The sequence below is a fragment of the Manis pentadactyla genome, chromosome 9, assembly GCF_030020395.1.
Source record: "Manis pentadactyla isolate mManPen7 chromosome 9, mManPen7.hap1, whole genome shotgun sequence".
Lineage (NCBI taxonomy): Eukaryota > Metazoa > Chordata > Mammalia > Pholidota > Manidae > Manis > Manis pentadactyla.
In genome coordinates this window covers 47,895,657-47,919,223 of record NC_080027.1, presented here as the reverse complement: position 1 = coordinate 47,919,223, position 23,567 = coordinate 47,895,657, and the positions used below count along the sequence as shown (strand labels likewise).

General features: G+C 43.6%; 1 protein-coding gene across 13 annotated transcripts in view; it reads right to left on the bottom strand.

Moving 5' to 3' along the window:
• Positions 1-23,567, bottom strand: part of LOC118914532 (liprin-beta-2) — a 191,505-nt gene that overhangs the window by 89,990 nt on the left and 77,948 nt on the right. For all 13 annotated transcript variants that reach the window (XM_057507302.1, XM_057507298.1, XM_057507300.1 and 10 more), the window contains exon 3: positions 3,879-4,081. In XM_057507302.1, the coding sequence (XP_057363285.1) occupies positions 3,879-4,081 (203 nt within the window). The remainder of the gene's footprint in view (positions 1-3,878; positions 4,082-23,567) is intronic.

Sequence of the window (23,567 nt, the reverse complement as noted above, 5' to 3'; positions counted from 1 at the left end):
GAGAAAAAAGGAAAAGAAACCCAAACAGGAGAGACTTGGAGTTCATGACAAGCCTTTTAAGGTGTTTGTCTCAAAAAGTACCATAAATAATACTTTAAAATAAAATGAGGAAAATTACACAAGTAAAGCAAAGGGCTAATAAAAGGTAATTTGAGTATGTAAGAAAAGTGCTAAAAATCCTCATGGAGCGGGTAGAGGGAGTGAGGAGCATAGGATCTAAACAGACCAGGGCTCGGCATGCACACCCAAGAGACTCAAGGTGATCTCTGAAGTGTGTGGCAAGAACATACTAGAGCTAGTTTTAAACATGTTCTTTAAACATCTCTGTTTTGGGCTATGTTTTATAACTTACATATGTTAGGTCAGCTGCATTTTGTGAAAAAAGTTTAGCCCTCCTACTATAGAAAGAAATGAAGAAATGATAAAAAGACATTTTTCCTATGAAATTAATAAAGTTATTTTTTTAATCTTAGTGAATATTGTTAACCAGGATTCACTTCAAACCCTGCAAATGAAAACATAAATGGGTAAATCGTTCTGAAAAGTGGTTTGGAAAAAATGTGTCAAAAGGCTTAAAGATAGGAACACCTCTGGATTCAAGTTGCCAAATTTAGCAAACCACACAGGACATACTTATTAAGAATTATTGATTGCTTATCTAAAATTCAAATTTTACTGAGAATCCTGTATTTTGTCTGTTAATTCTACTTTAATTCTGCAATTCTACTTTGAAGACTGAGGAAAATACCTAGAGATAAAGACAAATACTTCTGTACAAACACATTCTCTGCAGCAATGCCACTTTTTTTAGTGAAAGATTAAAATTTTAATCTAAATGTCAGTATCAGAGAAATAGTCATATAAGTTCAGGCACATTTACACAAGGTAAAAGTACATAGTCATTGTAAACTCTACAACACAGGATAAGAACACCCGCTATTTTCTGTACTCTGGGCAAACCAGGCTTTTGCTGGGGAAGAAATGTCAATAAGTCTCCCAGTTATGTACTGGCAGAACCAAGTGGGGGCATTTAAATAAGAAGGTGCTAACTTGCTCTGCAGACTGATTAGAAAAACCTGCAGTCTTGGTTTTAAGTTTTGATTTCTGCATTAAAATATTCCTCATGTAAGTTCACCATCCTTTACCTGCAATTCTGAAACCACCCAAAAGCTTTGAAAACCCAAAGGTTTTAGTTGTTTTAAATAATGTTGGTGCCAAACTTACTTGGCAGGAAAACCAGGCCTGAACTGGCAAGGAGAACCTTAATAAAGTCTTTCTTCATCTCACTTGGGGTGGATATTCCTAAGTTTTGCTGCAGAAATGTTAATATGCTTTCTGTCCTGTATTTACTAGAGATGGGATGTATTACATGATATATATATATATATATGGATAAAGTGAAAGTTCCTGTGCCAGGATTCTCACCTGGCCCTGGTTGGCCAGCTCACTGCACACGGTAGGCAATACGTTGTTACTGATTCTATGTAAAGAACTCCACCCAGTGCTCTGGGCGACACGGCTGCAAGGCTGCAGGAAAGCAGAGACAGGACTGGAGTGGTGGCAGTGCCGAGGACAGAGGCTGAGATACTGCACGGGCAGAGAGGCCCAGAGACAAAGACCAGCTTGCTGCATGCAGACTGAGTGGACAGGATTCTAGTGACCTGCCACCATGGGAATAAAGTTGGATATAAACATGTTCACCCCAAGAACATTCCACTGTCATTTCTTTGGTCTCATTGAATCCATGGTGAACTTGTCCGGGGCTGAAACCCATTGGCAAGACAATATATCTCACTTTTTTAAAGCTTAAAAAGTTCTGAGTTCCAAAATGCATCTGGACCCAAGGGTTTCAGATTGAGGGACTAGGGACTTGTGATTTTCCTGAGGCTTCATAAACTTTTCTTTAACCTGAGTCATTAACGCTAGTAGGGATGGAGGGAAGGACTGGAGTCCATGCCCAGGGTAAAGTGAGCCACAGAAAGCTGCAGCTGTTAAAGCCAGGCAGGCAAAAGATGGGTAGAGATGACTGGAGAGAAGGCAGGATCAGCATTATAGAGTTGGAAGCACAGTAACAGCCAGAGAGCTCCTGACGAAGCTCCAGGGAAGCAAGGGGGGCAGCCCTTCTGCTACGGGGAGGCGACAGAACAAACTCCTGGAGCCCCTGGCCCTGCAAACTCCCAACCAGAGTGAAGAGTGAGTACAGAGGAAGATGGGGGCTTCTGTCTGTGACCACCACAGGTCTGAGATGACCACAGAGGACCGTATTCCTCCGAGGAAGGAATGAGGAGATTTTCAAACCTAACTGGAGCAGACCCACCTGACCCCCTCTAGCAACCTTTCCCCCTCTTCTTACCAGGGTCTGGTTGTGTTAATTTCCTATTGCTGCCTTCACAAATTACGACAAACTCAGGGACTTGTAACAACACAAATCTATTATCTCACTGTTCTGGAGGTCAGAAGTCCAAAGTGGGTCTCTCTGGCTCAAGATAAGGTGTGGGTGAGCCTCGTTCCTTTCTGGAAGCTCCAAGGGAGAGCCCACACTCCCGGCTTCATGCAGCTGCCTGCATCCCTCGGCTCTTGGCCCCCTTCCATCTTCAAAGCCAGTAGCAATGGGGTCAAGTCCTGCTTGCACCACATCACTGCAACACTGCCTCCTCCTTCGACATGTAGGTTCTGAATCAGGTCTTCAGGACTCCAGCCCTGGAAGACTGTATGCCTGTTTCCATCCTCAGACTCGGCATAGGCGATCACATGCCTCTGGCCTCCTGGTCTCCTCCCTCCAGCCCTGGAACAGCTGAGTTCCACCCCTTACTGTCTTGCCAATGGGTTTCAGCCCCAGTCAAGTTCACTATGGATTCAGTGTGACTGAAGAAATGACAGTAGAACGTTATTGGAGTGAGAGGGTTATACCCAACTTTATTTCCACAGTGGCAGGTCAGTTACTAGAATCCCATTTACTCAGAGCGAGTCTGCATGCAGCAAGCCAGTCTCTGACTCTGGGCCTCTCTGCCCACACAGCCGGCCCGCACAGCCACCCTCTGCGCCTCTGTCTTCAGCGCTGCCACCACTCCAGCCTCTGTCCTACTCTCTTGCAGCTGTGCCACTGTGTCACCCAGAGCACTGGGCAGAGCTCTTTATATAGAGTCAATAACGACGTATTGTCCACACGTGTGCAGTGAGCTAGCCAACCAGGGCCAGGTGAGAATCCTGGCCACAGGAACTTTCATTTTATCCACACTTACCTATTCCCAGATATTACTAGTCTCTTCAAGTTGACCAACCGGTCCCCACAGGGAAGGAGATGGGTAACCAAAGCCATATATTTACAGTTTTGGTCACTCAGCTGCTTCCCTAGAGACTAGAAGGTGTGTGGGCCTGATCGAGAGAGAGCAGGAGAATTAGGAAGCCTGCATCCCACTCTAGGGGCAGGAAATATTTCTAGGGCAAGGGAGTCTGAAGAGCAGGACAGTTGTAAAGGAATGAATGAGGTGACAAGGTTCTAGTTTGTTGTAAGAAACAAAGAGCAGGGGGATGGCCAAGGACAGAGCCCTCAGCTAGGGATTATAACTTGGTAAATTGTACATGTAATCCTGGAGGTAAAAACCTTCCCTGGTTGCTCTTCTCTGGCCCTGGATTTGCCCTTCTCAGGGGAGTGTGACTGGAGCACAGAGGCAGGCTGACTATGCAGCCTAAGTGGCTTGGCTGGGCTCTGCCCTCCTATTGGGCAGGACCACACCATGGAGTCAGCCAAAGCTAGACGGGAAGCAAGAAAAGGCTGGAAGGTGCACAGACGAAGTAACAGCTCAGGCAGTGGTGGCATTCTGCAGCCCCGTAGCCATGTTCCCCACGGCTCCTCAAACAGGCCAGGGCCCACTCACCAAGCTCTCCTGTATGTAGGCGGCCGTGGGGCCCGGGATCTGACTCAGCAGGGCTGCTCTCTCCTGCGGCTGCTCCACCATCTCCAGGGCCAGCTTCAGGTCCTCGACCAGATGGAGCACAGGGAGGGGGTTGGTGTAGGAGGCCGGGGAGCCCAGGCCTGGCTCACTGGTGCCATCACTGATGTCCGTGCCTGTTCTAGTGCCTGGAACGAGAGAGGCAAGAGCCACAGTAGGAAGCGTGGATGCCATGGTCAAGGAACTGGTAAAGAGCAAAGGGAGAGGGGAGGGGAGATGGGATGAGAAGCGAGCAGAGACTTCTGCCTGAGCAGAATCACTCACAAAGTGAACCTGGCAGAAATCATCTTCACACCTGGGCTGGGCAGGAAAGGAAGAGACCTGTCAGAGGTGATGGCTCTGCCCTCTGCGACTGACATATGGAAGCTCACAACCCTGGGCAACTGGGAAAACACAGCCAGCCCTCACCAGCCACCAAAAACATGCTAGCTAAAACAGTGAGATGCCATTCTTCAGCTTTCAGATGTTTTAAGTTAATATGATAGCTTGTCTACACAGATGGCCACCCCAAATCCCTCCCTTCGTGGTATGTGCATTCCACTCCTCTCATCCTGGGGTGCTCCCTGACTCTGTGCTGGCCTAGGGACTTGCTTGGATCAGTCACAAATTGTGCCAGTTCTGATGAGGATTTAGTGAACAGGAATCATTCTGGATCTTCCCAATCAGAAGGATCTCTATATCCTGATGTCTACTTTCAACCAGCATTAAGTAACGGGTATATCCACATCTCCTTTCCCCATTAGGGTCTCTGAGGGCAGAGTCCCAGTCATAGTTAGCCAACTTCTAGCTCCCTGCCTGGTAGGTGCTGAAGGGGACCTGGCTAAGCGCCTGCACTCATGCTTAGATGAATAGCTAGGAGGCACAGTGCCTGGATTTCCTCAGAGATGTGGGATACAGGCTCAGCTCTTTCTAATTTGATATGTCCCCAACAGGACTGGTTTTGCCTTTCTAAATCCCACCATTTAGAAAAACAACAAAAAGTCTTCTTTGCATAAATAGAGCAATATATTTTTTAAACCACAACTGGGGTAACACAGTCTAACAAATGATTTCTGTGCTTTTTTCAGCAGTAACACTTTAGAAAATATGGTTTAGATGGAATTCCTAGGGCATTTAGGTTGTTTTTAATACCAGCAGGATAAGATATTTTAAATCAGGCCTCTGCTGGAAAATGTGGGCTGCAGGGCTACCACATCTACAGTTAGGCTGCAGGCCTGACGCCTAATTCCAGGTCCCTCTACTCTTCCAGGAGCCAACATCTACTTTCCCTTAGCAGTCTTTGGAATGAGAATCTACACAGAAGGAAACAATTACTGATTGATTGCTGGTTTGCTTTCTGAAAAGTGCAGGACAGAGGGAGTCGTGGATCACAATCCATAAACAAGCCTGTGGCTCTGGACAGCCAAGGAACTGCCCAATTACCCATGCTCTGATCTGTGTCCAGCACTTTCTAGCTCCTACAGATCTGACTTTGAGTTGACTAGAAGAGCCACAGCCGAACTTCAGGGAAGAAAGTGAACAGAAGCAGAACGAGACCCCCAGTCTCCAAACCATTGCTGAGTTATCCTGACCTTACTGGACATGCTCCAACACACTCATACACACACCTCTATAAAGGTAGGATAAGTCAGACCAGCAGTAGGTGAGAAGACTGAGATTTTCATTGACTTCATATCACTCTGTGGCCTCAGACAAGTTTCCATTTTTGGAGCCTCTCACTTCCCTAAAGCCTTTGCATTCTTCCCTACCATTCAAATAGAGAGAGAGAGAGAGAGAGTGTGTGTGTGTGTGTGTGTACATGTGTATCTGTGCCTATTTTTGCATGTACTGTATGTGCATATAAAAGACTTTAATTCTTATTTTGTTGTAACTTATACCAACACATAGGCTCACAAAATGGTCCAGAAAGGTGACACTAAGGCCCAGCATTAGCAAAGGCAAAAAGTGCCCAGAAGATTCAGTTCCACACTCCCCACGTATTCCTTGCAGATAATTAGTTCCTCCAGAAAATTATAACCACACAGGGAAAGAAATCAAAATAGGACTACCCAATCCAACAGGTAAGAAAATGTATGTGCTCATACCTGGGGTTAACAGAACAAGATGAGAGAGACAATTAACAAAAGGCAAGGTGTTGTTCCCCACATTACTTCTCAGAAAAGAGCAATTTGCTCCCTGCCCTAAAGCCCCAATAAAGTTATACTCAAGCCCCAGTAAAGTTTCCCTTTGGTGGCATTCTGTTACTTTATTTTGAACAAGAAAGCACTCTTTTGGGAAGAGAGATTAGCACAAGAGTTTCAATTCTGGATGCACACTGAAATCACCTGGGGAGTTTTATAAACTATAGATGCCAGGGTTGGACCTCCAGAGGTTCTAATTGGTCTGAGGTGTGACCTGGGATAATAAAAGCTCCCCAGGTGATTATAATGGGCAGCCTAAGTGGAAACAATTGCACTTTGCAAATCACCCAATCATCACCCAATCAGTGGTAAATTTTGATGCTTAGAGAGGTCACCTGAATTTTTATTTTAAGGCTGCAAAAACTAAAATTTAATACAGAGTTAGTAATTATTAGTGGGATAAGACCACATAAAATGCAAGCACAGGATTTTATTGAAAGCCTTTTAATGATCACTTTCAAAAGCAAGTATTATGTGGTGGTAATTAGGGATAGTCAGTAATATTTTGCTTCTTTACTTGAGCTCATGGTAGGATTACACTTCTGTCCCTTGAAGTTACTCATGGCCACATGACTTCCTTTGGCCAATAAATGTAAGTGGCAGGTATCACCTCTGGGAGAAATTCTGTTAAGAACCAGTACACATTCCCCGTATCTCTTCCAAATGCTCTGGCCTCTGGCAATGGTGGAGCCTATTCCCGTGTCCCAGAGTGGTGACGACATGGACCAGAGCTTGCAGCAGATGCAGCAGATCTATGGGGAACTTGTATGAGCAAGAAATATACCATGCTGCTTTAAGCTACTAAGGTTTAGGATTATTTGTTATTGAAGCATAACTTAGCCTATCTTAACTTACACAAAGTATGTATGTTGTATAATTCAGAAATATGTACATACAAGATAAACTTTTAAAATTGATCTTTTATTATGTAAATGGAAGTTCACTGGCATGAGATGAAATATCTGATGACAGCATCATATGTGAATTTTTAAAGTGCTACATTGAGAACAACTTAAAAGTGAAGATAATGTGCTCTAAAAGTTAGCCACTCATGAGTGTGGAGCACATCAGCAGGATTAGCATTCTCTGGGAGCTTGTTGGAAATGCAGAATCTCAGGCCTCACCTCAACCCTAAAAATATGAATCTACATTTTATCACCATCCCCAAATGCTGTACTACTGCTCTGAAATGCTATAATTATTCATAATGATAAATAATAGATAATGATAGAAATAGTATGTTGCAGCTAAATGTAAAATGCTGTGGAGAAAGTGAAGTTTCCTATGGCCAGGATTCTCACCTGGCCCTGGTTGGCTAGCTCACTACACATGTGGGCAAGACATTGTTATTGACTCTATATAAAGAGCTCCACCCAGTGCTCTGGGAGACGTGGCAGCACAGCTGCAAGGCTGCAGGAGAGCAGAGGCTGCAGTGGTGACAGTACCGAGGACAGAGACTGAGATGGCTGTGGGGGCAGAGAGGCCCAGAGGACATATAGACTTGCTCTGAGGTGGATGGGATTCTAGCACATGACCTGCCACCAGGGGAATAAAGTGGGGTAAAAGCCCTTTCACTCCAAGAATGTTCCTTGGTCATTTTTCAGTCTCACTGAATCAAGAGTGACCTTGCCTGGGGCTGAAACCCACTGGCAAGACAACTGGTGACGTCAGCAGGATTCACTGTAGACTGAAGAATGTAACAGGCTGCCCTTATGGGAGGAGTGTTTCAGCAATGTGGGGAAAATGGAAGTTCCTAAGGACAGGATCCTCACCTGAACCTAAACTACTTGATGATGTAATTGGCCTACTGCTAAACTACTGCTTCCACATCAGTAGGCAATAAGCTATTATTGACTGAGTCACTATGTAAAGAGCTCTGTGCAGTGCCCTGGGCAGAGGCAGAGATGAAGGAGGATTACAGATATGCATAAGTAATTCTAGTGCTCAACCTATAGCCAGGAGAACAAACCAGGTAATAAACCCTTTTACCCCAAGAACATTCCATTGTCATTTCTCGGTCTCACTGAACCCAGAGTGAACTTGCCCAGGGCTGAAACCCATTGGCAAGACTATTGGTAATGTTGGCAGGATTCACTGTTACCCGAGGAACAGAACAGGCTACCCTTATGGAGGGAGTGCTTCAGTGGGCTGCCCCTATGAATGGGGAGACAGTTGAGTGTCCCCCAGTGGGCATGTAGTCTGAGGTGGCTTGCCTCCTAGAAGGCTGGGCCCCACCCCAGGACTGGAGGCAGGTGGAGGTGACATTTGAGGCAGTAGAGGTGGCCCTTGGTATAATTTTCTATCCCTATAACTGTGGCATTGTTACAGGAGTTTTTGGGTCTTCTAGGCTATTGGAGAGTGTTTATCTCACACTTGGCACAAATTCTGAAGTCCTTATACCATTTGGTACAAAAGGGCATCAGGTGGGACTAGGATGAGACATGTGCATCTGCCTTTACTATAACAAAACAGGTAACTGAGAGTGATCAAGGCATCCACTTTACCAGACATGCATTACAAGAATAGGTGCAACAGCTAGGAATCAAATGGAAGTTTCATGTGTCATATAATCCTACTGTGAGAGGCATGATAGAGATATACAATGGTTTGTTAAAATCTGGACTGAAATCAGACACCAATAGTCTACAGGGGTGGTCAGTCTGCTATGGACAGTATTACAGCATTTGAGTGAGAAACTCCAAAAGGAGCAGTAAGCCCCATAGACGTGCTAATGCATATTGTTGCCTCCCTTATACAACTGCAAGTACAAACCAAGGAGGAGTTGTTGAAGCCGAGGTTTGGCCATGAGAATATATCTTGCTGCCAGCACCAACTGCAAGGAACCCTGGAAACTCCATTGAGTGGACACGGCCTTAGACATTTTGACACATGGGCCAGTGGTGGCTGGCCCTCCTGGCACCTTGGGGACAAGGCCTGGAAGCAGGCCTCCTGCTTCGTCTTGGAGTAACAGCAGAGTGACCCCCAAAGATCACAGTAGTATATCCTAAAAGGAGAGAAGGTAGGAGCATCTTACCAGGGAGTTTTGTTTTATCATTATGGCCAGTGCATGCACCTCCAGTAGCACTATATATAGACCCTTCAATAACCCCCACGGGGAGAGGGATAAAGGTATAGTATACTAGACCTGGATGGGACCCCCTTCCTGCTATAGTCCTATCACAGGACCACTCTCTTGCATGTATCCTACCTGATGGACAAGATTTGCCTAGGTTGGTATCATTAAAACATGTGTCTTATTGCCTTTAAGGTATCTGTGGATTGGGCACACACCCTGGAGAAAAAACTACTATATCCCCTGGGGTGCATGAAGCTCCCCTATCAATACCACTACTAAGTGTGAGTCATGAACTCACCTGAATAGAACTGGTTTTGAATATAAATGGAATAACCTCCTCAGGTTTAAGGATTATTATAATTTTTGTTACCTGTATCAAAATTTTGTTGTATCTTAATTTTTGTTATTATCTCTATGTTGTTATTATCCTCTGTTGTTGTTGTAGCTACATTGCTGCAGTTTTTTTGTACAGGGACCATTGCAGAAGATTGAGAGTATGTAGATTGTGAGGCGAGAATCCTGGAGGGGTGAAGTGTGGACAAAGTGAAGGTTCCTATGGCCAGGATCCTTACCTGAACCTAAACTACTTGATGATGTAACTGGCCTGCTGCTAGGCTACTGCTTCCACACCCTACACAATTAGCTATCATTGACTGAGTCACTGTATAAGGGGCTCTGCCCAGTGCTCTGGGCAGAAGCAGAGATGAAGGATTATAGACCTTCAGACTGTTGGATGTAGACGTAATTCTAGTGCTTGACCTATTGCTGGGAGAAGAAGCCAGGTAGTAAACCGTTTCACCCCAAGAACATTCCATTGTCATTCCTCAATCTCACTGAATCCCCAGTGAACTTGCCCGGGGCTGAAAAACCTATTGGCATGACAAGCAGGCTGCCCCTGTGGATGGGAGACAATTGAGTGTCTTCCAATGGACTTGTGGTCTGAGGTCGCTTGCCTCCTAGAGGACTGGGCCCCTCCCCAAGACTGGGAAGAGGTGAAGGTGATGCATGAGGCAGTAGAGATGGCCCTCAGCAAAATAGGCACAGCGTTAAGAAAGGCCATAAGGGAGAAAGATGTCCTCCTGCAGGAAGCATGAGAAGAGGTGGCAGGGGAACATGAGCTGTGTGTGAGGTGCCGTAGAAGAGATAAAATATTTGTTGATGACTGAAATGATGCCACTACGAGGTGCTGTGGAAATGGTAAAGGATGTAATGGAAGCACAAAAAGAAGCAGCAAGAGAATGCAGACTGCGAGGTGCCATGGGGCATGTGAAGGATGTAGTGGTACCCTCAGCCCCAGAGAAGGAGGAGCCGAGGTTTGACTCAGCAACCATGGGTTCCTCCAGGAGAGGCACAGCCTGCTTCTCAGGTTGTGGAGCACTCCATGCTCTGCCCCTAATGAACTGGTTGGGGTGGAGTCCCTGCCAGTGTCAGAGGCATTGGCCCCTCTGTTGAAATCCTGCCTGGTTGAAAGCCCACCCAGCTATAGCATGGAATTATTCTGTCCAGGTTAGAATTGGAAAAACTGGCTTCCCTGATGACTCATCCTGTCCTGAGGTAGTGACTGCAGAATGCATCAGACCCCAGAAAATCACTCCCACTTCAATTGGACTATGGCCGCTCTTTGGGATGTGTGGCCCAATTAGGGTGATTTACCATCCTCCCCTGCTAGATGGCAGACATATGCTGAGCTCCAACAGGTGTTACAGGAGTTAGGCATGAAAAATGCCATTTATAGTCTAGAAAACTATGACCCAGATGAGGAGCCTTTTCCATGGGAATGAGAAATATGGTGCTTCAAATGGCTTCCCATCCCTCTTGAGGCCCCTAGTGGCCATTCTTGCCACTCACTTAGGACAGCCCATAAGTGAGGTTACCCTTACGGTAGCAGACTTAGGAGAGGCTGAAGCAATGAAAGCACAGAAGGAAATATGGTCTGCTAGGCAGAGGAAGAATTTAAAAGGCCCTGTGTAGTTCATGATGCCCCTGATGTGGGTTGATTTGATAAAGGCAGGAGCAGAGAGAGAAATTAAATGGGAAGTCAAATAGACTTGTTATTGGAGCTGTGGCAACAACTGAAACCAGAGCAGTGGTTCCGACCACTGAGGAAAAGAAGCAGAGGCTGGAGACAAAGCCACAAGTCTGGCCTGTGTGTCCGCAAGACTTTCTGCTGGAGAGGCTGGGGAAGGTGGGTATTGTAAGGTCCATCCATGGTCCTTTTGGTTAACTCATCTGAGTAGAACTGGTTTGAATATGCCAGGATGACCACTTGGTGGCAGTGGATCTCCTCAGACTTGGGCGTTATTAGAATTTCTGTTATCTGTATCATAATTTTTGTTATTTGTATATTGTTGTAGCCTCTGTTGTTATTGTGGAATTTGGTTACAACGTTCCAACTTTCTTGCACAGGGACCACTGAGGAAGATTGAGGGTGCATAGATTGAGAGGCAAGAATCCTGGAGGGGTGGGGTATAGAGAAAATGGGAGTTCCTGTGTCAAGGATTCTCACATGACCCTGTTTGACTTGCTCACTGCAAACATGTGGGCAATGTTATTATTGACTCTCTACAAAGAGCTCTGTGCAGTGATCTGAGCTGTACAGCTGCAGGAGAGCAGAGGCTGGAGTGGTGGCAGTGCTGAGGACAGAGACTGAGATGGCTGTGGGGGCAGAGAGGCCCAGAGGGCACGCAGACTTGCTCTGAGGTGGATGGGATTCTAACACTTGACCTGCCACTGTGGGAATAAAGTTGGGTATAAACCCTTTTGTCCCAAGAATGTTCCATTGTTATTTTTCGGTCTCTGAATCAAGAGTGAACTTTCCCAAGGCTGAAACCCATTGGCAAGACAGAAATTAAGTGGGCAGGTTAAATGACAGCTGAGAGAATCACTGCAGTGGAAGGTGGAGGGAAGTACATAGAGTGAAGTCGAGACAATTAAAAAAAAATGGCTAAAGGTTTTTCACAGTTGAAAACGTGAAATCTCTCAGCTTAAAGACAAACAGTGAGTACCAGAAAGGATTAATCAAAACAAATCCACCCTAGAAACAACAGTGAAGCTGAAGAACACCAAAGGTAAAGAGGAAATTTAAAAGCAACCAGAGCTAAAAGACAGATATTCTGCTGTTAGCCTGTTAACAGACTTTGAGCTGCAATAAATTCTGATGGCCACAAAACAATACCTACAAGGAGCTACCAACTGACAGCCTGTACAAGACTGTAAGGAAAACGCAAGTTCCTATGGCCAGGATCCTCACCTGAGCCTAATCTACTTCATGATGTAATTGGTCTACTGCTAGGCTAATGCTCCCACACCGTAGGCAAGGAGCCATTATTGTCGGTGTTACTACATGAAGAGTTCTGTCCAGTGCTCCGTCCGGAGGCAGAGACGGAGACAGACTGTGAACACCCCAGAGGCAAGCATCATTCCAGCACTCAACCTGCCACCTTGAGAAAAAAGCTTGGTATAAACCCTTTTACCCATAATGTTTTGTTGTTATTTGGTCTTGCCGAATCCAGAGTGAACTTGCCTGGGCGGTGGCAATCCCCTCAGGCAAGATAAAGATACACTATCATTCATTCAAGTGTAAGAATCAGATAAGGGCATTTTTCAGATGATGAGTTATGCAGTTTATTACTGGCAGAGTATTATTGAAGGGATTTTAAAGGATTTGCCTCAAGAAGGAAACTGCATCAAGCAAAGAGGATTGGGATGAAAGAACTAACTCTATGCTGAAGTTAAAATTGTTCATTAAACCAACTAAACTGTCAGTTTAAAAGAGCACACACACAATAATGTGGAGAATATGTATCAAGATACTAGAACAGTAAACAAAAGTTAATGTGGAAATGGGGTAGTGATGGGATTAAAGCATCTTAAGAGTCGAGTGCTATGGAAAAGGAAAACAGAATTATTGTTCTTTAAAGATATTTATCTTTCGCCTTCCCAGTAAGGATGCATGTTTAAAAATGTAAAGACGAGCATTAAGAGAACAGAAATAAATGTTTAACTTCTTAACAGAGATTAAAAACAACTTGATTAATCTAACAGAAGCCAATAAGGCAATACCAAAAACAAGTTAAAAAAAAACAAGAAACACCAACATAAAATGGAGGAATAAGCTCACACACCTGTAGACTAGTAATTATAATAATTATAAACGCTAAACTTACTTATGAAAACTCAAAAAATTTGAGTGGTAAAAAGATATCCAGTTAGTTGATGTTAAGAGAAACATAAGAGAGACACAAAAAGTTATGACACTGAATGATTGAAATACAAAGTGTTCAAAAAGATAAAACTAAGGACTCCATAAATCCAAGTAAGTATTCTGGGAAAACTATTAGAAACAGACTGTCTCTCTCTCTCTCTCTCTCTCTCTCTCTCTCTCTCACACACACACACACACACACACACTATCCCTGGATAAAATGATAAAAGAAAGCAAATAAAATATTGTCTGAATAGTCCTATAAAAAAACGAACCATGATGTTTTGTTGCCCTTGTCTAGCTTGGATTAATACTTAGTCTATAGGCACAGACCTGATCATCGACATTTGCCCTCTTACAGCACTAAATTATGTTTTCTACCTTTATCTTGCATCTACATACCACTACAGCATTTTATTTTTAAAAAATAATAATAATAAGGGAGAAATATGGGATTCACATATAAATCAAGTATAAAAATCAAACAAATAATCATATCTGACTTGATTGTTTATAGTTCATGATGCGTGATCAAAACCAAAAGTTTCTGTGATATGACTGCCCTTACACTGTTCACCATGTAAGAACTTATTCACTATGTAAGACCTTGTTTACCATGTAAGAACTTGTTTGTTATGCTTCAGAAGATTGGAGACTGTTGAGATATAGGCTTGGGGTTGAACGACTGTGCATTGAGTCCTCTATACAGAATTTTATTGTTGTTAACAACCATTTGATCAATAAATATGAGAGATGCCCTCTCAAAAAAAAAACAAAAAAAAAAAACAATGGAGCCAAGATGGTGGCGTGAGTAGGACAGTGGGAATCTCCTTCCAAAAACATATATATATTTGAAAATACAACAAATACAACTATCCCTAAAAGAGAGACCAGAAGACACAGGATAACAGCCAGACTACATCCACACCTGCGAGAACCCAGGCCTGGTGAAAGGGGTAAGATACAAGCCGCGGCCTGGCGGCACCCTAGCGCCCCTCACCCCAGCTCCCGGCGGGAGGAGAGGAGTCGGAGCGGGAAGGAGAGGGAGCCCAGGGCTGCTAAACACACAGCCCTAGCCATCCGCACCAGAGCGCAGACACAGTGCGTGCATGGGGTGCTGGATACTAGGGAAACAGGACAGTAAAACCTGTGAGCGGGTCGCGAAGCTGGCGCCCTAGTGACAAAGAAAAGCAAGTGCTTTTTGAAAGTCTTAAAGGGACAGGGACACGACAGCTGGACGGAAGCATCCTGGGTCACAATCCAGCAGCTGAAAATTCCAGGGAACTCCGGGCGCACTAACCCCCTGGGCAACAGCTCTGAGACCCCTCACGGAGGTAAACAGCCAAACAGCCCCCCGTCCATTACCCCTCTGGGGTCCCACCATAGCAGAGCAGTAGCCTGAGGTTGGCCACGCCCACAGCAAGGGAGCTTTCTCCATAACGGCCGGGCAAGATACAGAGACCTAGTCTACAGGCAATTGCCCAACACAAGCCACTAGGGGTCGCAGTTGTCCCAGTAAAGAAAGGCGAGGAGCCGAATGGAAAGAGGCTTGACTCACCCAGCTGACAGAAAGTCAATAGCTCACCATTGCACCTATCAACATGAAAAGGCAAAAAAATTTGATCCAGACAAGACTAACCCACACAGCTTCAACATCTGCTACATCTTCCCCTGAGAAGGAACCTGGGGAGATAGATTTAACCAGTCTTCCTGAAAAAGAATTCAAAACAAAAGTCATAACCATGCTGATGGACTGGCAGAGAAATATGCAAGAACTAAGGAGGGAGAATACAGAAATAAAACAAGTTCTGGAAGGACTTCAAAACAGAATGGACGAGATGTAAGAGACCATTAATGGACTAGAAAACAGAGAACAGGAACGCAGAGAAGTTGATGCAGAGAGAGATAAAAGGATCTCCAGGAATGAAAGAATTTTAAGAGAACTGTGTGACCAATCAAAAAGGAACAATATCCGCATTATAAGGGTACCAGAAGAAGAAGAGAGAGAAAAGGGAATAGAAAGTGTCTTTGAAGAAATAATGCTGAAAACTTCCCCAAACTAGGGGAGTAAATGGCCTCTCAGACCACTGAGGTACACAGAACTCCCATGACAAGGGATCCAAGGAGGGCAACACCAAGACACATAATAATTAAAATGGCAAAAATCAAAGACAAGGACAAAGTATTAAAGGCAGCTACAGAGAAAAAAAAGGTCACCTACAAAGGAAAACCCATCAGGCTATCATCAGACTTCTCAACAGAAACCTTACAGGCCAGAAGAGAATGGCATGATATACTTAATGCAATGAAACAGAAGGGCCTCGAACCAAAAATACTGTATCCAGCACGATTATCATTTAAATATGAAGGAGGGATTAAACAATTCCCAGACAAGCAAAAGTTGAGGGAATTTGCCTCCCACAAACCACCTCTACAGGGCATCCTACAGGGACTGCTCTAGATGGGAGCACTCCTAAAAAAAGCACAAAACAAAACACCCAACATATGAAGAAGGGAGGAGGAGGAATAAGAAAGGAGAGAAATAAAGAATCATCAGACCGTGTTTATAACAGCTCAATAAGCGACCTAAGTTAGTAAGATAGTAAAGAAGCTAACCTTGAACCTTTGGTAACCACAAATCTAAAGCCTGCAATGGCAATAAGTACATACCTTTCAATAATCACCCTAAATGTAAATGGACTGAATGCACCAATCAAAAGACACAGAGTAATAGAATGGATAAAAAAGCAAGGCCCATCCATATGCTGCTTAGAAGAGACTCACCTCAAACCCAAAGACATACACAGACTTAAAGTCAAGGGATGGAAAAAGATATTTCATGCAAACAACAGAGAGAAAAAAGCAGGTGTTGCAATACTAGTATCAGACAAAATAGACTTCAAAATAAAGAAAGTAACAAAAGATAAAGAAGGACATTACATAATGATAAAGAGCTCATTCCAACAAGAGGATATAACCATTATAAATATATATGCACCCAATACAGGAGGAGCACCAACATATGTGAAACAAATACTAACAGAATTAAAAGAGGAAGTAGAATGCAATGCATTCCTTTTGGGAGACTTCAACACACCACTCACTCCAAAGGACAGATCCACCAGACAGAAAATAAGTAAGGACACAGAGGCACTGAACAACACACTAGAACAGATGGACCTAATAGACATCTACAGAACTCTACATCAAAAAGCAACAGGATACACATTCTTCTCAAGTGCACATGGAACATTCTCCAGAATAGACCACATACTAGGCCACAAAAAGAGCCTCAGTAAATTCCAAAAGATTGAAATCCTACCAACCAACTTTTCAGACCACAAAGGTATAAAACTAGAAATAAATTGTACAAAGAAGGCAAAAAGGCTCACAAACACATGGAGGCTTAACAACACGCTCCTAAATAATCAATGGATCAATGACCAAATCAAAATGGAGATCCAGCAATATATGGAAACAAACGACGACAACAACACAAAGCCCCAACATTTATTGGAAACAGCAAAAGCAGTCTTAAGAGGAAAGTATATAGCAATCCAAGCATATTTAAAGAAGGAAGAACAATCCCAAATGAATGGTCTAATGTCACAATTATCGAAATTGGAAAAAGAAGAACAAATGAGGCCTAAGGTCAGCAGAAGGAGGGACATAATAAAGATCAGAGAAGAAATAAATAAACTTGAGAAGAATAAAACAATAGCAAAAATCAATGAAATCAAGAGCTGGTTCCTCGAGAAAATAAACAAATAGATAAGCCTCTAGCCAGACTTATGAAGAGGAAAAGAGAGTCAATACACATCAACAGAATCAGAAACCAGAAAGGAAAAATCACGACGGACCCCACAGAAATACAAAGAATTATTAGAGAATACTATGAAAACCTATATGCTAACAAGCTGGGAAACCTAGGAGAAATGGACAACTTCCTAGAAAAATATAACCTTCCAAGACTGACCCAGGAAGAAACAGAAAATCTAAACACACCAATTACCAGCAACAAAATTGAAGTGGTAATCAAAGAACTACCAAAGAACAAAACCCCCGGGTCAGATGGATTTACCTCGGAATTTTATCAGACATACAGAGAAGACATCATACCCATTCTCCTTAAAGTTTTCCAAAAAATAGAAGAGGAAGGAATACTCCCAAACTCATTCTACGAAGCCAACATCACCCTAATACCAAAACCAGACAAAGACACCACCAAAAAAAAAAACTACAGACCTGAGGTAGTTGATGTAAAAATACTTAACAAAATATTAGCAAACTGAATTCAAAAATACATCAAAAGGATCCTACATCATGACCAAGTGGGATTCATCCCAGGGATGCAAGGATGGTACAACATTCAAAAATCCATCAACATCATCGACCACATCAACAAAAAGAAAGACAAAAACCATATGATCATTTCCATAGATGCTGAAAAAGCATTCAACAAAACTCAACATTCATTCATGATAAAAACTCTCAACAAAATGGGCATAGAGGGCAAGTACCTCAACATAATAAAGGCCATATGTGATAAACCCACAGCCAACATCATACTGAACAGCAAGAAGCTGAAAGCTTTTCCTCTGTGATCTGGAATAAGACAGGGATGCCCACTCTGCCCACTGTTATTCAACATAGTACCGGAGGTCCTAGCCACAGCAATTAGACAAAACAAAGAAATACAAGGAATCCAGATTGGTAAAGAAGAAGTTAAACTGTCACTATTTGCAGATGACATGACATTGTACATAAAAAATCCTAAAGACTCCACTCTGAAACTACTAGAGCTAATATCGGAATTCAGCAAAGTTGCAGGATACAAAATCAACACACAGAAATCTGTGGCTTTCCTACACAATAACAATAAACTAATAGAAAGAGAAATCAGGAAGACAAATCCATTCACAATAGCATCAAAAAGAATAAAATACCTAGAAATAAACCTAACCAAAGAAGTGAAAGACCTATACCCTGAAAACTATAAGACACTCTTAAGAGAAATTTAAGAGGTCACTAACAAATGGAAACTCATCCCATGCTCCTGCGTAAGAAGAATTAATATCATCAAAATGGTCATCCTGCCCAAAGCAATAACAGATTCGATGCAATCCCTATCAAGCTACCAATAGCATTCTTCAATCAACTGGAACAAATAGTTCAAAAATTCATATGGAACCACCAAAGACCCCGAATAGCTAAAGCAATCCTGAGAAGGAAGAATAAAGTGGGGGCGGGGGGGTGGGGATCTCACTCTCCAACTTCAAGCTCTACTACAAAGCCACAGTAATCAAGACAATTGCGTACTGGCACAAGAACAGAGCCACAGACCAATGGAACAGAATAGAGACTCCAAACATTAACCCAAACATATATGGTCAACTAATATTCGATAAAGGGGCCATGGACATACAATGGGGAAATGACAGTCTCTTCAACAGATGGTGCTGGCAAAACTGGACAGCTACATGTAAGAGAATGAAACTGGATCACTGTCTAACCCCATACACAAAAGTAAATTCGAAATGGATCAAAGACTTGAATGTAAGTCATGAAACCATAAAACTCTTAGAAAAAAACATAGGCAAAAATCTCTTAGACATAAACATGAGTGACCTCTTCTCGAATATATCTCCCCGGGCAAGGGAAACAAATGCAAAAATGAACAAATGGGACTATATCAAGCTGAAATGCTTCTGTGCAGCAAAGGACACCATCAATAGAACAAAAAGGTATCCTACAGTATGGGAGAACATATTCGTAAATGACAGATCCGACAAGGGGTTAACATCCAAAATATATAAAGAGCTCACACACCTCAACAAACAAAAAGCAAATAATCCAATTAAAAAATGGGCAGAGGAGCTGAATAGACAGTTCTCTAAAGAAGAAATTCAGATGGCCAACAGACACATGAAAAGATGCTCCACATCGCTTGTCATCAGAGAAATGCAAATTAAAACCACAATGAGATATCATCTCACACCAGTAAGGATGGCTACCATCCATAAGACAAACAACAACAAATGTTGGCGAGGTTGTGGAGAAAGGGGAACCCTCCTACACTGCTGGTGGGAATGTAAATTAGTTCAACCATTGTGGAAAGCAGTATGGAGGTTCCTCAAAATGCTCAAAATAGAAACACCATTTGACCCATGAATTCTACTTCTAGGAATTTACCCCAAGAATGCAGCACTCCAGTTTGAAAAAGACAGAGGCACCCCTATGTTTATCCCTGCACTATTTACAATAGCCAAGATATGGAAGCAACCTAAATGTCCATCAGTAGATGAATGGATAAAGAAGATGTGGTACATATACACAACGGAATATTATACAGCCATAAGAAAAAAACAGATCTTACCATTCACAACAACATGGATGGAGCTAGAGGGTATTATGCTCAGTGAAATAAGCCAGGCGGAGAAAGACAAGTACCAAATGATTTCACTCATATGTGGAGTATAAGAACAAAAGAAAACTGAAGGAACAAAACAGCAGCAGAAGCACAGAACCCAGTAATGGACTAATAGTTACCAAAGGGAAAGAGACTGGGGAGGACGGGTGGGAAGAGAGGGATAAGGGTGGGGAAAAAGAAAGGGTGCATTACGATTAGCATGTATAGTGCATGGGGGGCACGGGGAGGGCTGTGCAACACAGAGAAGACAAGTAGTGATTTTACAGCATCTTACTATGTTGATGGACAGTGACTGTGAACAGGGATGTGGGGGGGACTTGGTGAAGGGGGGAGCCTAGTAAACATAAAATGTCCCTCATGTAATTGTAGATTAATGATACCAAAATAAAAAAATAAAAAAAACGAACCATAATTTAAGATTTTTTCCACAGAGAAAATACCAGCCAAATACTTTTAAAGTTAGTTCTATTCAACCTTCAAGAAGTGAATAATCCTAATCTAACTATTTTCTTTACTGCAGAAAAGGAGGGAATGCTGCCGGCTCAGTTGCAGTATGACCTGTAGGTCAGGGTGTGATGGTGCCCCTGGAACTGTGCGCTTTAGCAGTCTCGAGTACTACGAAGAGAAATTATATGCCTTCTCACTGATGAACTTAGACATAAAAATCCTAACCACGAATTTACAGAACCAAATCCCACAGGGTGTTAAAAAAATAACACACTGTAACTACCTCTTTTAGGAAATGACAGATCAAGCCGATCCAAATAGAAAATGAAAAATAAAGTGGTGATAACATCAGGACAACAAATAGCGAACTATGCCCCGGACAACTGGAGAAGGCGTGCTGTGCTCAACCACATAATACATCACTTTTTCAAAACAGACCATTGACTAGGTCATACAGGGAGTCTAAACAAAAATCAAGAATCGCTATTAGGCAACCTGGTCCTGTCTCCTTATTCCTGTGGGAGGGGAGGGTGGCTGCCACTAAGGCTGAATTTGCAGCCTCTCCCCTGCCTCTCCTTGCTCAATTTTCCCTCAGAGGAATGCATCTTCTGATGAGAACTGAAAGAAGGAAATGCTCAGGAGCTGCCCACGCCTGGGTGCAGGCACTGTCCTCATGGGAGGCTGCCTGAGACAGCTGGGCCCCAGCAGGTGGAAGCCTGTCATCTGGGATTAAGCTCCTTGTAAGGTAAGTGTGTGTGCAGGATGCGTGGCATTCAAGATCCTGATTGTGGCATCAGGTCAAGCTAACTTTTCCCAGTCAGTAAAACTAAGGAAAAAACTGTTATTTTTGTCTCTGTCTGTCTGACCCGTTTGTGGATAGCTCGATTGGTTTAAAATTAAGGAGAGAAATAAAGGGGTGATATTTATGGATTATTGTGGTAGACAGGCTAATGACACTACCCTGCCCCCTGCCAAGATGTCTGCATCTAAAATCCTGGAACCTATGAATGTCTTACCTTAAGTGGCAAAAGGGACATCACAGATGTGATTTAGGTTAAGAATTTTGAGATGGGAAAGTTATTCTCGATTATTAATCACATGAGCTCTTAAATAAGAAGAGGGAGGCAGAAGCCTGGGTCAAAAAGATGAGACATGAGGACCTGATCTGCTCCTGCTGGCTTTGCGATGAAGGAAGGGGACTGCGAGCCAAGGAAGGTGACAGCGTTAGAGCAGCAACAGGGCAGTCAGAGGAGGCCTAGTTGTACAGAGAAAACCTTCCAAGAACCTCCAAAAATGCAAAAATACACATACACATAATTTTTTAAGCAACTGAGCTGAAGGAAATCCTCAGGGCTCAGAACTTCAGGGGTAAGATAGCACCTGAGCTGTTTGCCTTCTGCATCACTGCCACGTCCCTGGCAGCCTGCTGCTGAGGCTCCAGCCGGCCACTGTGGGGGACGGGAGACAAAACTTAAGGCCTGAGCAAAGGGAGACCAGAAGGGAGACCTCTGCATAAAGCCAGGATGCAAAAGGGCAAAACTCTCAGTATACTAGAAAAAGCCACTCCACAGATGGAAACTTGGCCTTGAATCTGGAATAAGAACATATAAATAATTCAATGTTTTAAAATAATAAAAGAGGGCAAGGGAGGCACAGAAAGAGTGAGGCAAATAAATGTACAGGGAAAGCTTGAGATAAAGGATGGAAGAAGGAAATACCAAGAAAATAATAACCAAAAGAAAGCTGGAACATTAGGCAAAATACTCTTAAGGCAAAAAAGCACTACTAGAGATGAAGAGTATCACTATGTGGTAATAAAAGCATTCCCTGGGAAAATATCATTCCAGAAGTACACTAATATAATAAAAAACACAGCTAAAATATGAGACAAAATATTCAGAATTATAAGAAGGCAAAACGCGAGATGGCGGCGTGAGTAGAGCAGCGGAAATCTCCTCCCAAAACAACATATATCTATGAAAATATAACAAAGACAACCCTTCCTAGAATAAAGACCAGAGGACACAGGACAATATCCAGACCACATCCGCACCTGAGAGAACCCAGCGCCTCGCGAAGGGGGTAAGATACAAGCCCCGGAACGGCGGGAGCCGAGCGCCCCTCCCCCCAGCTCCCGGCGGGAGAAGAGCAGGCAGAGCGGGAGGGAGACGGAACCCAGGACTGCCGAACACCCAGCCCCAGCCATCCGGGCCAGAGTGCAGGGCGCTCGATACTAGGAAAACAGGGCAGCAAGAACAGTGAGTGGGCACTGGAGGCCGGGTGTCGGAGGACATAAGAAAAGCGTGCGACCATTTTTTTTTTTTTTGCTTTTTTGCTGTTTTGTTTTGGCGAGCGCTTTTTGGAAGTCTTAAAGGGATAGGGACCCCAATACTAGGGAAACAGGGCAGCAAGACCGGTGAGCAGAGGCCTGAGGCTGGCACCAGAGAATAAAGAAAAACAAGTGACCACCTTTTTTTTTTTTAATTAAAAAAAAAATTTTTTTTTTTTTATTGAAAAATTTTTTTTCTTGTTTATTTGGTGGTCGTTGTCTTGTTTTGGCGGGTGCTTTTTGGAAGTCTTAAAGGGGCAGGGCGGGACACTTAATCCAGAGGTAGGGAATCCGGGGATCTCTGGGAACCCTAACCCCTGGGCTGCAGGGAGCAGGGAGGCCCCTTACGGAGATAAATAGCCTCCCAGCCGCTCCTGCTCCAACACGACTCCACCATTTTGGAGTAGCTGCCCGAGCCAGGCCACGCCCACAGCAACAGCGGAGATTAACTCCATAGCAGCCGGGCAGGAAGCAGAAGCCCTGTCTGCATGCAGCTGCGCAGCACAAGCCACTAGAGGCCGCTGTTCTCCCAGGAGAGGAGGGCCACAAACCAATAAGAAAGGAAGTCCTTCCAGCCGTCACTCGTCCCAGCTCTGCAAACTATTTCTATCACCATGAAAAGGCAAAGCTACAGGCAGACAAAGATCACAGAGACACCAGACAAGGAGACAGACCTAACCAGTCTTCCTGAAAAAGAATTCAAAATAAGAATCATAAACATGCTGACAGAGATGCAGAGAAACACGCAAGAGAAATGGGATGAAGTCCAGAGGGACATCACAGATGCCAGAAAGGAGATCGCAGAAATGAAACAAACTCTGGAAGGGTTTATAAGCAGAATGGATAGGATACAAGAGGCCATTTATGGAATTGAAAAGAGAGAACAGGAACGCATAGAAGCTGACATAGAGAGAGACAAAAGGATCTCCAGGAATGAAACAATAATAA